We start from the raw sequence: 21,038 nt of genomic DNA on the forward strand, positions 1-21,038 counted from the left end.
ACTGTGCGTTATTCAGTCAAGTGCGCATTTTAGGCGAGGCAGTGTTTACACGTAAACCCATTGCCAACCCAAATGGTTAGCGTCAACCTCGTTCCCAGGGGTGATCTATCTCACCGCGCCATTTTTTCCCAGCATGCCTTGCACGTGACGAGAGGTACAATACGGTGCGCTTCAACCTCGTTCCCAGGGGTGATCGATCTCGCCGCGCCATATTTTCCCAGCATGCCTTGCTCAATCATATCGACGTACGCGGAGCTAGCGTAATACGGCGCGCTGCCCACGGTAGCGAGGCTGGTCGCGCGCGTGGCACCGTCATGGATTATTCTTATCACAAAGGAAAACAATGGGGAGAGGGGTCCACGATTGAATATCACACATGTGGGTGTCTCGTTCCTCATTGCATGCAACAGAAAACCGACTATCATTCAAAAACAAATGATTAACACACACACGGATTCATGGTCACTTATGATATCTTACTGTTTTATTAACTTACTTAAACTTAGCCTTAACTTAATGAATAATCTTAATTAACTTACTTTACTTAAAAGTTGATATCCTTTTTTACTTACTTAGTACATTATTCCTAGTTTAATATACTTACAAATACATGTGCATATCTTAACAGTTCGATATCATTAATTACCTTGTATATAATATAATCCTTAGCCTAAAAAATAGCAGTTTTTATTACAATATGGTGGCCCCAGATTAAATTTATTCACACAAAATATTTAACTTAGCAAAAAATATCATCAACATCAAATACAAAAATTTATGCATGAAAAATAAAAAAGTTTGACAAGACAGAAGACAAGATGGTCATTTTTAATGACCAACATTCGATGATGACTAAATTGTTGCCATATAATAATACTATTTCATTTATGGAAGTCCCGTACACTTTAAATGGACTTTGTTTGCATATTAACATCAGGGGAAAATGAAGTAACAATTCCGAAAGCACACTCGATTTTAACTGGAAATTTGTGGACACACAAAAAAAACACAACAAAAAACAAAAATCTACCTAATATCCGATTAAATGGTGTATGAACATTGCAAAATGAATCAAAGACAATTGTCTTTACGAAAATTTGGAATCATTGTCGGGTTTTTCTTTTCATCAAAATATTATGTCAAACTGCAGGGTGAAATAAGTAACATAGAATCCAGTACTTCGATTACAGCTGAGGTAATTAACGAGTCCTCCATACACCATTATCACATAAAACAAATCCTAGAAGAGTGACACTTTGAAAATACATGCAGTAAATACAAACTCATTGCAAACATTAATGTCCAGAATAAGATACTTGTGTCAACTTAAAAAAAAAAAAATGACACTAATAAATTTGAAATATTATTATCATATCTGTTTCAACCCGATTCATGCTCGGTTCATAGATCATAAAATATTAGAAATACCATATTTCATAGAGTTGAGAAACATAGAGAATGAGATGGATGTTAGTACAGGTGTGACGCATCACTTGAAAATGCAATTCCGTCACCTTTACAATTTGTCGACTGCAGAAATCCCATGCTTTATATTAGCAATTCAGTGAATCAACGTTTGGCTTGGGGAATTTGATAAAGTATCACACACAATAAAGATTTGTTTCTCTTTTTTCCTCCTAAACACACACACAGTTGGATTGTGATCTTTCAAATGTGACACTATACCACAAATCTGACTATAATTTAGGATATGCCAATAATCTTTTGGATCTACATGTAAACTCAACGTGTACAGTGTTCTTTTGGGGGTATCTTGAAAGCCAGTTAGTCCTGAACAATCCAGGGAAATTAATTATGGGTTTATTAGGAGTTGTGGTTTTTCTTTGAGTACTACAGGGACAATTTCAATCTACGGGATGGGTTTAAAATATTCCACATTAAATCAGTTGGCTGGGTGAGACCTTATCATGAATGCATTAAGAGAATACCTCAAAGAACCGAGGCTGATGATCTTTGATCAATTCTTGATCCTTGGGGTCAGGGGAAGCGTTACTGATTGTTTTTCGCCTCATCTCGGGTTATTCTCATCGCTAAAGTGATCTAGAGATATCCCTTAACAATTACATTGGCACCTCAATGACTTAACCATTCAAAGGCAAAACAGCCTAACTTTAAAAACGGGAAAAAAACCTAACTCAAAAAAAGGGGAAAAAAGCCCAACTCAAAAATGTTGGTTCCTTTTATGAGAGCATTTCTGGTTACATTTTGGACCATTTCAAGAGTTTCAAATGCATACTATAAAGCACCTTCGATGTATGGTGGACACATCAGTGCTGCATTAGTCAGTTGTTGGTAAATTTGTCTGCAAACACCCAATCCAAACCGTCTACTCTTAAAGTTAGTGTCCACCATATTTCAAAGGGCTATTGTGTCTATCTCTTTACAAGCTTTCTTTAAAAACATTTTTTTTTTTTTTAGTTTGGCTGATTTGCCATGGAAGGGTCAAGCTCTACATTTATTCAATTATTACTTAAAGGGAAGATTCAGTATCCAAGAAAAAACAAGGAAAGTAAGCAAAACAAAAACACAACTCCCAAAGTATGAATTTTGTAGGAGTTGCCCCGAGTTCTAAAACTCTGTAGATGTCCGTTTACAAACCTAATACTGGACCTTCCCATGAGTTCGATGATTCTCAATAATTTGGACTTATCATCCAAACACAATTAGACAATGGCTAAATCTGGCGACATTAATCATTATGACATTTCATTATTTAACATCTTTACAATAAACATTTGCACCTGAGATAAGACAAAGACATAGATAATTATATACACACATTTGTCATCATCCACACGCACACAGTAGCACTCCCATACCACAGACAGACACCCTGACACACCCTGACACACACACACACACACACGCAGACAAACCCTGTCATTCACTACTTATCAACACTCACTGCTAAGAGGAGATATATTTTGCAGATCAAGAATTTCACTTGTAAAACATACAATTCCCATTGGGGTTTTGCTTTAAGCCAATTCGAGATTTGATGGACATATTTGGCAACTACTAGGTTTGGGTACAATTGTCCAGACACACCCAAACCGAATAGTGCACCTCCAAAAATTGAAGTGATCGACGTATTAATAAACTTTTATCATGGTGTGGCCATCTTTTATTTTGTCCACAATCAAAACCAATGTAACCAAACCGAGGCTGGGGAGCAAAATAGTCTGGTTCCTTTTTCAGCGCAATGAATACTAGCATTCAATACTGCTATTGGAGATGGGAACATGACCAAGATGGTGGCATGATGATGATAAAGGTCTAGTGAGTGTTGAGAAGCAGGAAAGACAGGCTTAACCCCAGACCACCATTGCCTCCCTCCCTCCCATAACCTAAGCTGCCCTGATTTTAACTTACTTTACTTACTTACGCTTACTTAAAGTTAAACCTACATATTAATACCTGTATAGAAACTAGCAATGGCTGAATGTGCGTGTTGCTGTTTAAGTGTATCTGCCGTTATGCTTAGCAGCTTATGAACTGCCTTGATCTCCGTCAAGATGGCACATTGCTGTATTATATTGTACAGACACATGGAGGGCGTTTTGGCGACCCCGACCAAAAACTGTTTCTGACGTCATAACCAAAACGGTAACCGAGCTCACAACTCGGTTATCGTTACAACAACCGAAACAGATTTTGGTTGGGGTCGCCAAAACGCACTCCTGAATGGTAACAGTAAACGCCACATCACAACCAAAGCAAAGATTCCACAAGCATTTAAAGTATACAATGGTTACGACCTAACTTATATGACCTTAAAGGTCAAAACTTACAGATATGACCTTAACATGATTCAAACCACCAGGGTTCGAAAACGGTTAAAACTTACTCTCTTTTTCTTTTTTTTTAAAGATTGTAAATAATCACAGAATAAGGAATGCTTTCCGCATCTCTTCATTCTTGTGTAGAATAATGCATTGCCTTTTATTGCAGTCTTCCCTACTTTAAAAAAAAAATGCATGCGTTCAAGCTGTTAACAGGCACTCTGTATTAATGGTACACCAGTGACTGCACGCTTTTCTAAAATCATAAGAAAGGTTCAAGGCAGTGGACACTATTGGTAATTGTCAAAGACTAGCCTCCACAGTTGGTGTATCTCAACAAATACATAAAATAATTAACCTGTGAAAATTTGAGCTCAATCGGTCATCGAACTTGCGAGATATGAATGAAAGAAAAAAAACACCCTTGTCACACGAAGGTGTGTGCGTTTAGATGATCAAGTTCTAAATCCGAGGTCTCGAAATCAAATTCGTGGAAAATTACTTCTTTCTCTAAAACTATGGCACTTCAGAGGGTGCCGTTTCCCACAATGTTTTATACCATCAACCTCTCCCCATTACTTGTTACCAAGTAGGGATTATGCTAATAATTATTTTCAGAAATTTCCAATAGTGTCCACTGCCTTTAAAGAGAAGGCATCACCGACTACACATTGCATGCTTTGGTTATTGAACGAAACATCTTAGATACATCGAGATGACACGAAGGAGTGAGTGAGATGCAGGAAGGTATTTCTAAATGGATTCACTACGCACGGCAAACACTTTACAAGTGTTTCATCACAAAACAGCTCCGCATAAAAAGTGTCACAGTGTGGCTCTTGGATGAGGATTTGTTGATACTGATTACTGTTATAACAAGAGGGCCAATTGAAATTTTTACCATTATGGCTTATTGCAGCACATGCTCGATTGAGAATCTTTTTTTAGGGCGTTACCACTCTAGCTGGTTGTTGCACAAGCCCAATTGAGAATTCAAGGGGACCTTCACCATTCTGGCTTTTCTTCTAACACAAGCCTGTTTGAGAATGTGTTAATGTTTTTAACACACTGTGTTGTTGCAACACTCGTTGAAAATTCACAAGGACTTTCACCGTTCCAGCTTTTTCCTAACACAAACCCGACTGAGAATTTTTAAGTGTTTGGAACCACAAGCCCAATTGAGAATTCATTGTGACTATAACCTTTCTGGCTGTTCCGCACACACAAGCCTGATTGAGTATGTATAACTGTTGTTAACATTCCAGCTTGCTGCAAAACAAGCCCAATTGAGAATTCAGGCAGTTTTATTTTTGCAATGACTAAATCAATGCAGCTACCTGTAGGACAATATTCAGACCAACAAACCCCAAGCCATGGTGATTTGTAGCTCTTAGGTTTCATAAATGGCTTACTTTATACTTACTTAACTACTTAAACTTAACTTAAACTTAACTTAAACTTAACTTAAACTTAACTTAAACTTAACTTAAACTTAAACTTAACTTAAACTTAACTTGAACTTAACTTGAACTTAACTTAAACTTAAAATAATATATAAAATCCTCTGCAGGTAATTTAAAAAAAAAAATGAGTTACTGTACTTAAAGTTAAACTTAACATAATAGCCGCTTAGCATTAAACCCTTTAAAACACGATTGTATATCTCCATCATTCCAATTTGCTTATTGCAAACCAAATTCAGTTGCTTTGTGGTGCCACAATAATTGCTTTAGAAGTAAACATACTTTTTTATTATTCTTTAAAGATTTTTAACCAAAATACTGGTGATTGTTTAAGTCTCGATTGATTTGTAACCTCTACACATTTTAAACACTCAATGAATATTTTAGTACTTAAAAATCATGACAAATATTTCAAAATCGACCGAGAAGACTTAGCATTTACCAAACTGCAATGATCAACATGTGTAACAGTAAAAATAAGGTTTTTTTTATTGTGCACACAACCACAGCGTAACACAATTGTCTGTCTTTAGACTGCGATATTCAACAAATATCCTATTATTTTGGCATTTTTTAATTCTTCACAATGCCCAGAAGCATAACATATCAGATGTCCCTGCAAGCGAGACAATTATTTTATTCCATAAAATGATATTCCTGTACAATGTTTCCATTATTTGTTTCCAAGAAAATGAAATTGTGCAGCTCTGTTAAAGAATTATTACCTCTAGGTAAAAATTCTTGAACACTTTTAGAATCAGATTGCGTACGTTCAAGTTAAAACAGTTTTTTGTTTCAGCAAAATTTTGTGTATAAGTCAGAATTGCACAGCTATGTCTTTCTATCCTTGACTGCCAGATCACATTTAAGAAGGCATGGGTGAGATCAGTATTTCAGAAATTCCTAAAACGAGAGAAATTCCAGACAGATTACAACTCCGAATAGATAGAAAAGATCGTAAACATGACAAGTAAATAGGTGGGAAAGAATGTCATTTTTTACGAAGTACGATATACCCCGTTTATCAATTTGGTTTTATACTTGATGAGACCATGCAAGTAAGAGTGTTTGTACGCATAATTACAAATAGTCTAATTAACTGATTAATTATAAATTACATTGGAATCCTATTAAGTTTAGTCAAGTGGAAAATTGTTTCAGGAGGAAGATGTGTGTATTCTTGGCCTTACATAAGGATGATAGATACAAGGGCCCAATTTCATAGTACTGCATAGCAGCCATTTTCACAAAATAACATGGTAACCATCCTGCGCTTTCTGCACGAAAATTAATGCTGTCACAATAAATATCCATGGTGAACAAGATGGCCGCCTAGTTGTCTTGAAATTTTGTGAAATACGCTAACACCTAAGCAGATTTGTCTGCTAAAAACGCACAAAATTAGCGATAAGCAGGGCTATAAAATTGCGACATGGTTTGCCTGTAATTTCTTCACTAATAAAGACCAGTACTTCCTTGCACTCTAGTTTATAACCCAACGATTTTCTTGACTTGTTCTCATTTGCATAAGATTTGATTGGAAAGCCATGCCAACAATCAGTGTACTACAGTCATGCGACCACAGTTGGACCGAGTTTCTAACACTGTAAAAACCTGTGGCACATCGACTCGAGCTGAGTTCGGTCAAAGTAGCGTCAACTATAAATCTGAAGGGCAAATACAAGACTTTGTCATGTTTCATGTTTTGTTTTTTGTATTGTTCAATTGCCATATCCAAGAAATCCAAACTGAGGAAATCTGCTGATAAGAAGAAAAAGCTGCGTGCCTGGTACCGCCAGAGATTCTAAGGTACCTTTTGAAAGCGATGGGCGACCAATTTCATGGCTTTGCTTATCGTAGAATTCTGCACTTACGGCACATAAACCAATGTGCTTAACAATGCACCATAATCGCAGTATTCCATGGGTAAGCAGAGGAATGAAATTAGACTCCACTGGACCCTTATTTCAGGGGGATTTTAAGTGGTTCTCAAGGGATCCAACTAGCCTTTGGCTAGCACTAGGAAGAACAGAAATTATTGTATGGGTCTCATGAGGTTTTAAGGTGTAATAAGTACAGACCCCTTGCATGTGCGACCATTACTGAGGTCAAACAACGACAAACTCGTTATGTGCTACGCACAACTCTCAGCCGAAGACAGGCCGAGTCAGAATCGAGCAACCTCAGCTAGGGCTACGGCTATAAAGACATTATTGAAGAATACAACTTTTTCCAGCTTCCAGCCGTAGCCGCTGACAAAGCCGTTAAGTATCGGATGCGAGTAGAGTCTGCGTTTGAACCTCAGTGAGGGTGCTATTCAACCTTGTGACGCCATACGCCATAGGGGTCAATAACAGAGGAATCGTCTTGAACCTACAATGACAAATCTTTGTCATTTGTAGACACTGAAGATCCACTAAAATTCCTGAATGCCATCCAAAAAGTTACACCTGATATTTGTTCGCGGACTTTCAAGTAATTGAGACAACTCTAGCTGGGTATGATTAAATCATAGTTCAAGTTGGTACTTCCACAAAAAATAATAATAATAATAAAAAAAGGCCTTATATTGCATGTTAAACAAGCAAGGCTCATGTGGAGATTGACAATGAATGTGTGATACACACAACTATACTTCCTGGAATTGATATTCTAGAATATTGCCAACAAACCCACGAGTTGATTCAACCAAGGGCACTCACCCTGTTCTAAGACAAATTATCTCAAAATTAACTTGTCTTAAAACTTGCACTTGACACAGTCATTAGTATTCAACATAATTATAAAACAAAACATGGAAAGTTAATGGCAGCCATTTTTTTTTAAAGAATGATAGATACTTAAACTTAAAGCTACTTAGTTAATTTAACTTAAAAACAGTTTTAAAATAAACTAGGTCCCTAAAATAGAGTTAAGAAATACTTGAACCTTTAGGTCCTTTTTGTATAATAATAATAACCAACTCCTTCAATATAACCACACGGAATGTAAAAATAAACTTAATTTTAAATCTTACCTAAGAACTTTGTAAAGGCAAATAGACAAAAATTACAGAAAACGAAATTCATATTGGCTTTGTGCACACCAGGAGTAAGCTATATAAGGTTCTGCCTGTTTCCACTGCAGCTCAGGAAATCTACCCCCGTCAAGATCAACTATTGAATTATAAGCCAGGTATTTGTTCCTCCGAAATCGGAATTGTTTTTAAGTACTTCTAATCAAAATTTGATACACGTCTGATTGGAGGTTGATTTTATATTTAGGAAGTAATACTGCTATAAAGTAATACTTTGAAACCTATGGTGATGTCTCTATTTCACTACAGAGAAAAAAACAACCCTACTTACGCCTTGCAGTTCTAAATATTGAGTTATACAGTAAACAAAAACAAACATTTCTAGAATTGATGGAAAAGCCACAGAACCTCACACTTGTTTAAAGATAATGAGCAATAATCAAACAAAGAGGAAGAACAGGGGTTGAAACTGATGATCAAAGCCGTCGCAGGGAATCCCGATAATATGATTTGCAATGCAAAGAAAATTATTGTTCACAGCCAAGCAAACAACTCAACGGTGACATCCATTCAATTTCATTTGATTTACTTGGTACTTTAGTGTTCCTTCTGAAAACACCCCCTTGGGATCTTGGCTAGGAGATTTGTTTACTCTCAACTGACAAATGTGTACAATATTATCCTTGTCAATCTTCCACCCACCCCCCCTAATTGGTTACCCTTACATGGAGTGGTGGTTGACCCCAACGTAGGGTTCGAACGACCCCCCTACATGGCAGGTGCACACCCCCTTCACATGCTTTCCCCCACAGTGAGAAGTTCACTCCCTCATTGGTCATGATGGACCCCCAACATGGGTAAAGAGCTCAAACCATGTGGATAGATAAATGCCCTAAACTCCAATAAAATTCACCCCTCATTTGGCCTGACATATATACCCCCAACCTGCAAAGTTTACCCCCCTCGATGGGTCATGATGTACCCCCCTACCTGGAAAGATTCACCCTCTCTCAAAGGGCATGAAACCCCTACAGTGAAGGTCCCTATTAGCATCGTACCCCCCTAGAGGGCAGAGCACACTCCCCCAAGCTGCATACAGACCCCCTACATGGAGAGATTCACACCCCTCATGGGCACGCTGTTCCCCCCTACCTGGAAAGACCCCACTCATAGGGCATGAAACACGTATAGTGAAGGTCCCTATTAACAATGTACATGTACACCCCACCACCACTTAAAGGCAAGGCACTCCCCCAAGCTGCATAACGTACCCCCTACATGGAAAGATTCACCCCCCTCATGGGCACGCTGTTCCCCCTACATGGAAAGACCCCACTCATAGGGCATGAAACACGTATAGTGAAGGTCCCTATTAACAATGTACATGTACACCCCACCCCCACTTAAAGGCAAGGCACTCCCCCAAGCTGCATAACGTACCCCCTACATGGAAAGATTCATCCCCTAATTGGGCACAAATACCCCAAACCTAGAAAGATTCACCCCCCTCATGGGCACGCTGTACCCCCAACCTAGAAAGATTCGCCCCTCTCATGGGCACGCTGTACCCCCAACCTACAAAGATTCACCCCCCTCATGGGCACGCTGTACCCCCAACCTAGAAAGATTCACCCCCCTCATGGGCACGCTGTACCCCCCAACCTAGAAAGATTCACCCCCCTCATGGGCACGCTGTACCCCCAACCTAGAAAGATTCACCCCCCTCATGGGCATGCTGTACCCCCTACATCCAAAGATTAACCCCCTCTTAGGGCATGAAACCCCTACAAGGAAGTGAACCTCATTAGCGATGTACCCCCTGCAGAGCAAGGCCCACTCCCCGTTGCGACATTATGTACCCCCTACGTGTAAAGATCCATCCCCGCTTATGGGGGGATAAAACACCTACAGTAAAGCCTCACTCTTGAGGATGTACCCCCTACAGAGCAACGCCCACTACCCGTTGCGACATAATGTATCCCCTACGGGGAGTCTGTTTGATTCATCCGACCTCTTTTGTTAACATTCTAATCCATATGCCTCCATCTATTGAATGATTACGTTTTTTTTTTTTTACATACATTGACTGGAAAGCTTTTACATTACTAAGTATTAAATAAATCAATTGGATGGCCTTGGGGGGGGGGGGGAATAATTCATCACTACTTTTACAATTTTCAGCGAACAGAAAAAATTAAAGTAACCTATCCACAAAATTAAAAATAAATCAAATAAAAGGCTGCACTGTCTGCTTGAGAACACACCTTTCCGCGAGAGAGTTTTCATTATTTTATTTTCCAGAGGAGGAAGTGTGTTGCCCCAACACAACAACGTCCTTTTTTTTTCCAATCTAGCGCAATCAATACCAAGTAAACATGTCTCAAAGATGAGCAGTTTGCCTAACGCTCAACATTTAATCCCTTCCAGATGATTTCATTTTTTTTTTCTTTTTCATTCTGGCTCGACTTTTAATCGATTGCCTTCAAGGTACTTCATTTGCACCGTGATTCCGAACGGAAACTCCGCAGCGAGGCGAACAGTACCCCCCAGGAAGGCTTAGGATTTTGAAACTGTTTACCAAAGTGATTTGAGGATAGTCCTCGTGGACGACTACATTGAACGGGGAAAGCAATCCCTAACGACAACCAACTCAGGCCGGTAACGGGAAGGCCAATCTGCCGTCATCGCTAAATCAATTCTTGTTGGTTTATACAAATGAGCAATTTACGGAGGGGATTGTCTTTACAGAGCTGGACATTCCTTCCACGGTGTGATAACAGCCTAGAGAGATGAAATCTCACTAATGCATTTGAGTCATCAATCCATTTCTAGGAAGAATATTTCGTGTACTCAAGGACTGTTGCAGAGATGAGATTTTTTTTAATTCCTAAACCGTAAAGTCCGGTGCCAGGGTTCCCCGCTTTAAAGGCAGTGGACACTAGTGGTAATTACTCGAAATAATTATTATCATAAAATCTTTCTTGATTACGAGTAATGGCGAGAGGTTGATAGTATAAAACATTGTGAGAAACGAATTTTCCACATGTAATTTTCCACGAATTTGATTTCGAGACCTCAGATTTAGAATTTGAGGTCTCGAAATCAAGCATCTGAAAGAACACAACTTCGTGAGACAAGGTTTTTTTTTTGTTCATTAATATCTCGCAACTTCGACGGCCGATTGAGCTCAAATTTTCATAGGTTTGTTATTTTATGCATATGTTGAGATACACCGAGTGAGAAGACTGGTCTTTGACAATAACCAATAGTGTCCACTGTCTTTAAACTGGACCCAGAAGTGCCTGGCTTTTACAAATTTGGAAGATTATACAGAACTCTAGGCATTACCAGAAATTGGGGGGGGGGGCCCCACTTCATGTAAATCATTGTTGCTCAGACACCTTCACGTGTAGATCCCAATATGTGGAGATTGTGCAGTAATTCACCAGAACCAGAACCAGAATAATACAAAATGACAAGTTTGTTCATGGCCTGGACTTTTCCTGCATCTTCAGTGAGTGCTTTACTTCTTTTATGAAAACTTGTTGAGGGTTTTTACCTTTTTAAAAAAAATTATTATCAGTAAATATCAAGAGAAATTTCATGCGTGCTGTTAAGATTTTCACAGCATCAATTGCTCAACTTAGCCCCTCCTATACTCAAATGTGTCCTAAAGGGAAACCTTTGATATTCCCATCACAAAACAAAATCTCACCAAATCAAGCATCGCTTTATAGAACCTATAAAGAGTCAAAGAAACTTGTTCAAGAGACTTCACTGTTCTGGTTATGTAACGATAAATTTTAGATTATGTTTAATTTATGGTCAGAGTTATAAAAACTTGATTTCACACTCCAAGGGAAAAATGCAAACTTTAACTAATTCCTTTCAAAGTAAATTATGAAACTGAGATACAACTGAATCCGATTTAGCTAACTCACTTAAGAATCTGCATACTTAATGAATAACGACTCATTATGCTAATTACATGATGAATATTCATTAAGAGTAATGATTACCAGTTACATCTGGTACTCCGCAGCTACTTTCCGATTGGTAACCTAATCAACCCGTTCTATATAAAAATTCTTGTCTATTAAGAGATGAGACCGATTTCACAGAGTCCAGATAATACAGAGAGATGCATATATTAATATAATTAGCATATAATTAGCATACTTAAATCATGCGGTTAGAATAGCAGACACATGCACAAACATACACCACTGAATTCACATTATAAATTCTCACCATACACACATGCTATTAATAGTACTATAGTCAAGCATAACCACATGCAACCTGATAAAATTTTAAAGGCTGGAAACAGTCGCCATAAAAAATATGGGTTTTCATAATTATCACCGCAATAATTTCTGTGTAAGGGCCGATCGGCACTGGATCGGCGTTAGACCTAATGCTACAGATGCTATAACCCTTGAGATAATGCCACATCAGTGACTTACTCATTTGCATTTGACCTTTCATCAACTGCCAATGACCGAGCCAGTAACTCCGGCCGAGCGTTCGAAAGCCGCCCTGACCCCCCCCCCCCAAACAATCCATTAGTAACATCAACACTCCGTAGCCCTTTACAATAATAACCCACAAACATTCATGCCTATCGGAATATTTCAGCCCGGGTGAGAGACAGTCCCCTCTGGAAATAATGTGTTTCCACAAGTGAAGTATTTTCACACGCAGGGACTCCGAGAAGCGGATTATTCGCATCAAACCGCGACTCTTAATCTGTGTAATCCAGCTTAAGGCGACCAAAACCTCAAGAGATTTCCCCGAGATTTTTCCCTCAACGTTATTTTTGTACATAGTGGAGCGGGATACAGTGAGTCCTGTAGGCAGCAGCAAAAAGTTTAAGATGAACGCAGCAGCAGAGAAATGAGATATTTATCAGCGAAAGGACACTAGAGACAACGACCAGGCAGCACGACGATGGGACTGATGCAACTATAGAATCCGAAAAAATGATTGTAATCAAAACCCCGGGGGGGGGGGGGGGGGGGGGGGGGTGAAAAGCAGCGCCAATCACAACAAGAGATAAAATAATCTCGCTCTATTTTTCCTCGACAAGCTTCACATAGCTCTTAAAGCAAGTACATCCAAACCCTCGAAGGTTGACACTGGAGGGAAACTCAATCAAGTTCTTAATGCGTAAGCTTCAGAACTTAAGTGAGAACGTTAAACACATCCCGATACATCATTCTCTATCCACCCCCCCCCCCAACCCCCAGCCTGAATGAAAACATTATCGTCATTATCGTCATTATCGACTTAAATGTAAACTTAGGAAAAATATATAAGACGTCTTCACAGGGTAGCAGTGCCGTACAGGAAAACTCAAGAGGAACCCTTACAGCCAAATTCACCTTTAAGTTTGTGACTTGACTTATATTTTTAAAACACAGGGGTGAGAGTTATCACTAACGAAAAAGTCTGAAACTTGGACACAAGTTTGAAGGTATGTTGAAATGATGGCATTTTGGTAACCCCTGGGGTTATAGCTTCCAAGGAGCTTTTGGAAACAGTGTCCAAAGCACTAGAGAAGTAGACCAATAGAGCAAGATTTCTTTATTTGTGGAAAAAAATATTGTATGATTTTCTTCACCAGGCCGACATAAAAAGTCTGAATTCAGCCCAAAAAATTGAACAATCTCATCCCTGCAAAACACCACAGTAAACCCGCCTGAATCATGTGTAGTAGGACTCATGTAACTTACAGCACTCTATACGAGATGACCTTTGACGCACGCTGTGACCTTTGACCTCACAAGTGCTTCAACTCTGGTGGTGTGCTTATATATGAGATATTGTTCCCCATTGTCAGAAGTCCCTGGACTCCCTGTCCACAATTGAAGACAGATGTTTGCAGAGATACAATTCCTTCAAAGACAGCTGCAACAATACACAACCAAATAACAAAATCAATACTTATTTGATCGTGGCAATGAATAAAGTACTTTTCACGCGGCAGCAAATTAGCAGGTGTCCCTCGCTTAACTTCAACATGGTATTGGAACTCTACAAAATTGCACTCTGTGTGAAAAGACAACAATGGTTTGGACTGTCGAAGGTCCCTTGAGAAATCCCCTCAGACATTGCTGAATGTTGCTGCTACATCAGCTGTTGGTTACCAGTCATTGCTGGTTACCGGTAATCATAACACAAAGTAGTTGCTAGTTTCTTACATTTGCCGAGTGGAAACTCACTAAATCAGTCATGCATGGCAACAAACAATCGGTTCTCATAACATTTGTAGCAGCAAGGACAAGGTTATTTTGTCGTCATGTATAAAGGCTTCACAATTAATAGTTAAACTGTGCACAACACAACTAAACCTTTACAGATATAATTAAACACCCACCCTTCTCCCCTTAACCTCAGACTAATCGTGTAACGACACCTTATTAGTCTATAGACAGGTGTTAGAGCATTGAACCCTGACCAATGTTACGGTCCACTGGGTTCAGAAGCTAGTCTCCATTTCAGCAGTCTCTAGAGTCAAGCTAGATGACACTGCTGTGTTTGTTACACCATGTAATTAGCAGTCGGCCTCCCCCCTCTCAAGAGACCAATACATCCGCTTAGCGGCTACAATGTTTACTTAGCTAGTCTCTCTCTCAAGTTGTTCTTTTCCCGTACCTGCTTTTTATCCTTCAGAGTGCATCGTCGTTGTGTGTTACACCATGTAATTGGCGGCTAGTCTCTCCCTCAAGGGGGCGGGGAACTGATCAGAAAACCTCTTCCAATTTTCAACTCCGACTTCGTTTTTGAATCCATGAAGGATCTGCAGAAAGATGAAATCATTAAAGACACATTTATAAATTTATATATTTATTTACCGTTAATTTGAATAATTATGTATTGTATTATTTATTTATTTATTTATTTATTTATTTATGTTTTCTGCTTGTACAGCCAAGGACTTTATTTGTTAATTTATATAAAAGTAACGTACTAAATTATTCATCTATTTAATTAATTACTTAAGAGAATTATTCCAGGGGAAAACCCACGCAATCAAGTAGGGACTTAAAATCCAATCCACATAGTGCCCTCGGTAAGATTCGTACCGAGATCCCAGATGTGGAAAGCCAGGCAAGATACCACTACACTAACTCATTTCAATTCAATAAAATGTTTATCCATACTCTTGTTGAAAAAAAAAAAATAAAAAATTGTGAGAATTAAACAGTACATAGAAATTTAACAAATCTAAAGTGCATTAAATTATACAAAAGAACAACAAAATCTAAAAGCAAATAATAAATTAATACCTAGGAATTAACTATGTACAAGACAGGAGCGAGAGCATGAGGCTGTTAGATAAACCGTGGCTTGTAGACAACAGCCTTTATACAGACAAGAAAACACACAAACAAACAAACAAACAAACAAACAAACAAACAAACAAATAAACATCGAAGAAGAAACAAGGACAAGACGATTACACAATGGCAATACAAAATGCTGACGACAAAATACAAAGAAGATTAAACCAGGCTAACTGAAGACGACAAAAGAAAATAAATAAGTGGAGAGAAAAGCTATGTTACATAGTGGGAGAGGACTCTATTGTAAAAGATCTTTAATCGACCCAAAGACGGCAATGTTCTCATCCGCCCATTAGCAGTTTGGGTCGAGCAAAGACAACTACACCGGGTGATCCCTAGTCTGGAAATTTTCTCTCTAAAATCAACTTTAAAGGGAACATATAAAGCTTTTGTTTTTTGAACCATTCAGTGTTTTAATCCTAGAAATGTACGTATGCAATATGCCTATCAATAATTTGTGAGAATTTCATTTCAAAAAGGTGGTCATAGTTTTGAGACATTGCCGAATATCCGGATCGAAAACTCATCCACAAAGAAAGAATAATCCCTAATAGGAAATAACAATCTAAGAAGCATTACTGCAGTAACGCTAAACAGATTCAAATTTGGGGTGTTAGAAACTGATATCGTTTTTTATTACATCAAAGCGAAATTTTTCTCAAAGTGCTTTATCCTACTTAAAGCTACTGTAGGCTTCTAACCAAACATTTTTTTGCATTACCTTTAAAAAAGAAAAGAGATTACCAAACTTAAACCTTCCCTTTAAAGGGTCTATGTAACTTTTGTAGGACAAACAACACAATGTCCACAGATTTACACTAAACTTACACAGTTTGAAGATAATGATAGTAGAAAGCTCCCCTGAAAATACTACGTGCTGAGGTGCTGTAGTTTTGGGGAAATGAGTAAAACAATGCCATGAAAATAATTTTCGTCTCATGAGACGAAAATTATTTTAATCATTTACAAACGTATTTTCATGACATTGTTTTACTCATTTCTCAAAAACTACAGCACCTCAGTATGTAATATTTGAAGGGAAGCTTTCCACTATCATTTTCTTCAAACCCTGTAAGTTTAATGTAAATCTATGGACATTTTGAAAAAGTACCCAAATCCTTTAAGTGCTTCTGTTCATCTTTAACATCTGTTAAAGTGAAACCCAATAGTCCTACAAAGCATAGACCCGGATATGAAGGGATTATTCGACACTGCTGGAAACTGAAAAGGATACTAATTGAAATATTGATGGGTCTTTACCGTGTAAAACATCTGTTTGAGATCGTCTTTGGGATTCTGCCAAGACGCCACGGCGTCACAGAAAAAGATGAAATCCTGGAAGAAGGTAACAAAATAAATACAAACTTCTGTAAATAATTGTAAACACAAGCTTTGGCTTTCACTTTACAAATGTTACAGGTATCATACAGACTTATAATAATATATATTTGGGCAATCACATTTACAAGCACATGTAAAACCATTACAAATATTTAAGAAAACAAAGTAAAACAACAGTGGGGTGCCAAGGAGAGCATAAAAGTTAAAAAAATAACTATCGCCAAAAGGCGTATGTCTCCTAGACTTAGTGGAGCTGACAACATAGTCGCAGACAGTGCTCATATTTCTTTCCAAAATAAAAATGTGAACATTTGGGCATAATCCTTTCTGTGAGTCAGGATAAAAAAGTGAAAAACCAGTATCCTCACTTAATAAGATAAGATAAGATAAGAACTTTATTATCCCACACTGGGGAAATTAAAACTGGCCTTGATTCAAAAAGCACGGACAAAAAAAATTATTTAACAACAAACAGATAGATAAAAATATTAATTAAGAATATCAGATATAAAAAATATGTATCTAGCAATATTTATATTGACCCATTTCACCTGACGTCATCAGCAGAAAAATCTTGAGTGCGCCATACTGGCTGGCAATTTCACTGTGCGTTTTCCTATATAACTCTATGCTGCGCGTTATGCAGTAAGTGTGCATTTTAGGCAGGCATCAGTTGCCGCGTGTGATACGCCTGCGATACGCGTGCGATACGCGTGCAAGGGGTCAATAAAAGGTAAAATGTACACAAGAGAGGTCCTTAAAACCGACAACGCATAATGTATCCCAACGAATGCATAAATTTGCAAACCTGTGAAGATTACCACTCAATTTGCCAACAACGTTGCACTATAACAACGAATGAGAAAAAAAAATGTTGTTGCATAGAATTCAGTGCTTTCAGATGCCAAAGCATGCCTGAAGCCTTTCAGATTCATATTTTGCTCATCTAAAAATAACCTTTCTTTAAAACTACATTACTCCAAAGGGAGTCGTTTCTAACAATGTTTTATAATATCAACAGGATCTCCAATGCTTTTTAAGAATATTACCAAAAGTACACTCTTCCATTACATCCTTAAATTCAGTATAATATAGCCAAAAAAAATGGACACAATTTTCTATCAACTAAAAACAAAAGCTAGCATACATTATTTAACAATATAAATATAATATTGTCAACAAAACACCAGATTATCAAATAAACAGTTTTCCCTCGAGTGAACAACTTTGAATCACAAGAGGGGGCTATAACGTGGGACTCACCTGCACCACACCGGCCGGGTTGACATTGATCATGGCACAGATGCCTCGGAATGCAGAATCTTTCTCTTCGTTGTCGCGGATATTCCTAAGTGATGTGCACCTGTAAGAGTGCATACACAAATTTTACGAATAGCGGCAGCTATGAAGTCGTCCGAACAACATCAGAAGGGAGTAAAGTATCTTGCGGAATAAAAAATTTTTAATAAAAAAATCCACACGAATCCATATTTAAAGAAAATAAAATGTATCTTTTTGTCTTTCTTTTAATAAACATATTTGTGTAGTTTTTTTTTTTCCTCCACCAGACATCAAACATATAGCTCATGGTTAAAGAAATAAATTTGTAGCATGTTTTGTTATTGTATTTTTTTTTTTTACAGTTTCTCCCTCCACCAGACATCGAACATTTAACTCAGGCATAAAACAGAGCATGCTCAGATGGGTTCCAAATTCAGGGAAAACAACAAAACTAATCTATGATTCCAAATCAATCAGAGATCAAAATTTGATGCAGATATGCTGGCCCTAGGCCAGTGTTTTTTAGCATCGGGCCAGTAAACTCGTGGCGATCTAAAGCACGGTTCATACTTCCTGCAAATGCGAATGCGAAACAAATTTTGACGTCACAACGAATAACTCTCAACAGTTAAACTCCTGCAAAACATTCGCTGCGAAAACAGCCATATGACGCCAAAATTCAGTTCACAGTCGCATTCGCCCTGCAACAAGCCCTTCAGTCTCTAGATTTTTCCCCAACAAATGTGAGCCCCGTCAATGGTATAATGGCATCCGACTATTTTCGGTTGTAAACTGATGAATGAACTATGGTAAAATGCCATCTGATTGTTTGGATGCCAATTTATGAATGAGCCTCTGATATGACGATGGTTGGACTATTACCAGTCTAGGGGAAGGAGGGGAGGGGGCGAGGCCATGAATAATATTTCATTAACAATACTGCCATGATTATCATCCACTTGTATGAAAAAACAATAATGAAACAAAACTAAGAAAAATACACACCACTGTCGTATAAACTGTGGAAGCACAGGGGCCACAACTTGCGGGCAAACCAGGCCTAGGCGACCAATTGTGATTGCTACGGTAACAAACAGAGTGAAGACCAATCACACGTCAACGGTTACGTCACATGACAAGGAGTGAAGCAGGCAGGAGGGCGAGAAAAGGAAAGAAAAAACAGAAAACAATTCAACTCAAGAAACGACCGGCCGTTCGGTAAACAACAGACAACGCGGTGTCCAAGTCCGGATCATAAAAAATTAAGATTTACTTTCAAAAAATAAATAATCAGTACTCAACATAAAAAAATACCAAAAAAATAACATAATTAAAACAGTTTATATAGATACAAAATGCAAGAAACTCTGGTTGTATGATTGAAATGAACAAAAGTCACCACAACATTGTGACCTAATAAATTGCCGAAGGAATGATGGAAGGTCTTATTTGGGTGTCCAGTCCGAACCTAAAAATTAAGTTTACTGTACACCAAAATAAATGGTACATCGAAATTTTTACAAAAAAAATTACATAATTTCAAAACAGTTTATAGATACAAAATGCACAAAACAACTCTCTTCATACAGTCATATGAGTGAAATGACACAGTAGACCACAACATAGTAAGCGTAATGAATTGTCAAAAGCAAAAAATGGAAGGCCTAATTTGGTATCATGGCACGTTAGTTGACAAAACCATGCAGAAGACCACAAACACACCATCGGGCCGAATTGCACTGAAAAGAAATAACTTCATCATCAATGCTGTGATTTATTAATGTCTTCACTGAATCGGATCCTGTGCTACCGATTAACATTTTGACTACAATAATATGTTAACACTTTTGCAATAAAATAAATTAAAATAATGGAACAATTTTAACAATTCCAGTTTCAAAACAGTCTAACATGAGAGGGGGGCCAATTCCCCTGGCAGACAGAACCCCCCCCCCCCCCTGGACCGTTGTGTGGAGGAACAGAATTCCCTGTGACACTTAAATTTACCATCATGGTCACTATAACAATCTCAATATCTGATATCGCTATCACCATTTCAAATAACTTTACAGAATTACCAAGCCCCCATAATATATAGAATATGACAAAGGCCTGCAGGCCTCAAATTGTAAACTGGATCGCAGGTACAGGGAATGTTCTGAGTATTGCAATATCTTAACATTCTCAAATCACAGATATTATTTTAATCGGCTGAATCAACGGTGTCATCCTTCCGCACAAGCTTATATCAATAGAATGTTATGTACAATAAAAAAGAAATTGAAGATCAGAAAATAGGCTACACAGGCTATGGTTTTGTAAATACGGCAGTACAATCAAAGTGACAGTAAAAACAGTATAACTTAATTCTTTACACAAACCATCCGATAAACTGAAACTATTGCATTGAATATAATTTGATCATCTTACGTATCCATCATCCAAGTTTTGGATACTCATCAAACTTCGCCAAATAAAACATGACCAGAGAATTTAAACAAACATGCATCTCAAGCTGAGCCAATCGAGTCATTTGCCTTCAACTCTCATCAACTTGCACCAGTCCCTCCAGACATTCTCGATAAAAGAACAAGGCATGAAGATCATGCAATTAGAAGGTAGGTTGAAATTGACGCAGGTTGCATGGGCGCTCAACGGTTGTGCGTATGCGCACAGACAAATAGATCATATGGGACCTGGGGGATATTTGTAAACACGGGCCCCAACAACATACATGACATAAATAAATCGGATACAATATTTATAATGCATTGATTACGGAGCC

At 38.1% G+C, this 21,038-nt stretch overlaps 1 protein-coding gene across 1 annotated transcript in view; it reads right to left on the reverse strand.

Moving 5' to 3' along the window:
• Nucleotides 1-466: 466 nt before the first annotated feature.
• Nucleotides 467-21,038, reverse strand: part of LOC139946553 (transportin-1-like) — a 59,405-nt gene continuing 38,833 nt past the window's right edge. Inside the window, exons 18-22 of the mRNA XM_071944249.1 lie at nucleotides 19,259-19,334; nucleotides 18,236-18,335; nucleotides 16,892-16,966; nucleotides 14,940-15,084; nucleotides 467-14,192 (exon numbers count right to left, since the gene is read on the reverse strand). Coding sequence (XP_071800350.1) covers nucleotides 14,977-15,084; nucleotides 16,892-16,966; nucleotides 18,236-18,335; nucleotides 19,259-19,334 — 359 coding nt within the window. The 3' untranslated portion in view covers nucleotides 467-14,192; nucleotides 14,940-14,976. The remainder of the gene's footprint in view (nucleotides 14,193-14,939; nucleotides 15,085-16,891; nucleotides 16,967-18,235; nucleotides 18,336-19,258; nucleotides 19,335-21,038) is intronic.

This window comes from Asterias amurensis, chromosome 13, assembly GCF_032118995.1.
Source record: "Asterias amurensis chromosome 13, ASM3211899v1".
Classification (NCBI taxonomy): Eukaryota; Metazoa; Echinodermata; class Asteroidea; order Forcipulatida; family Asteriidae; genus Asterias; species Asterias amurensis.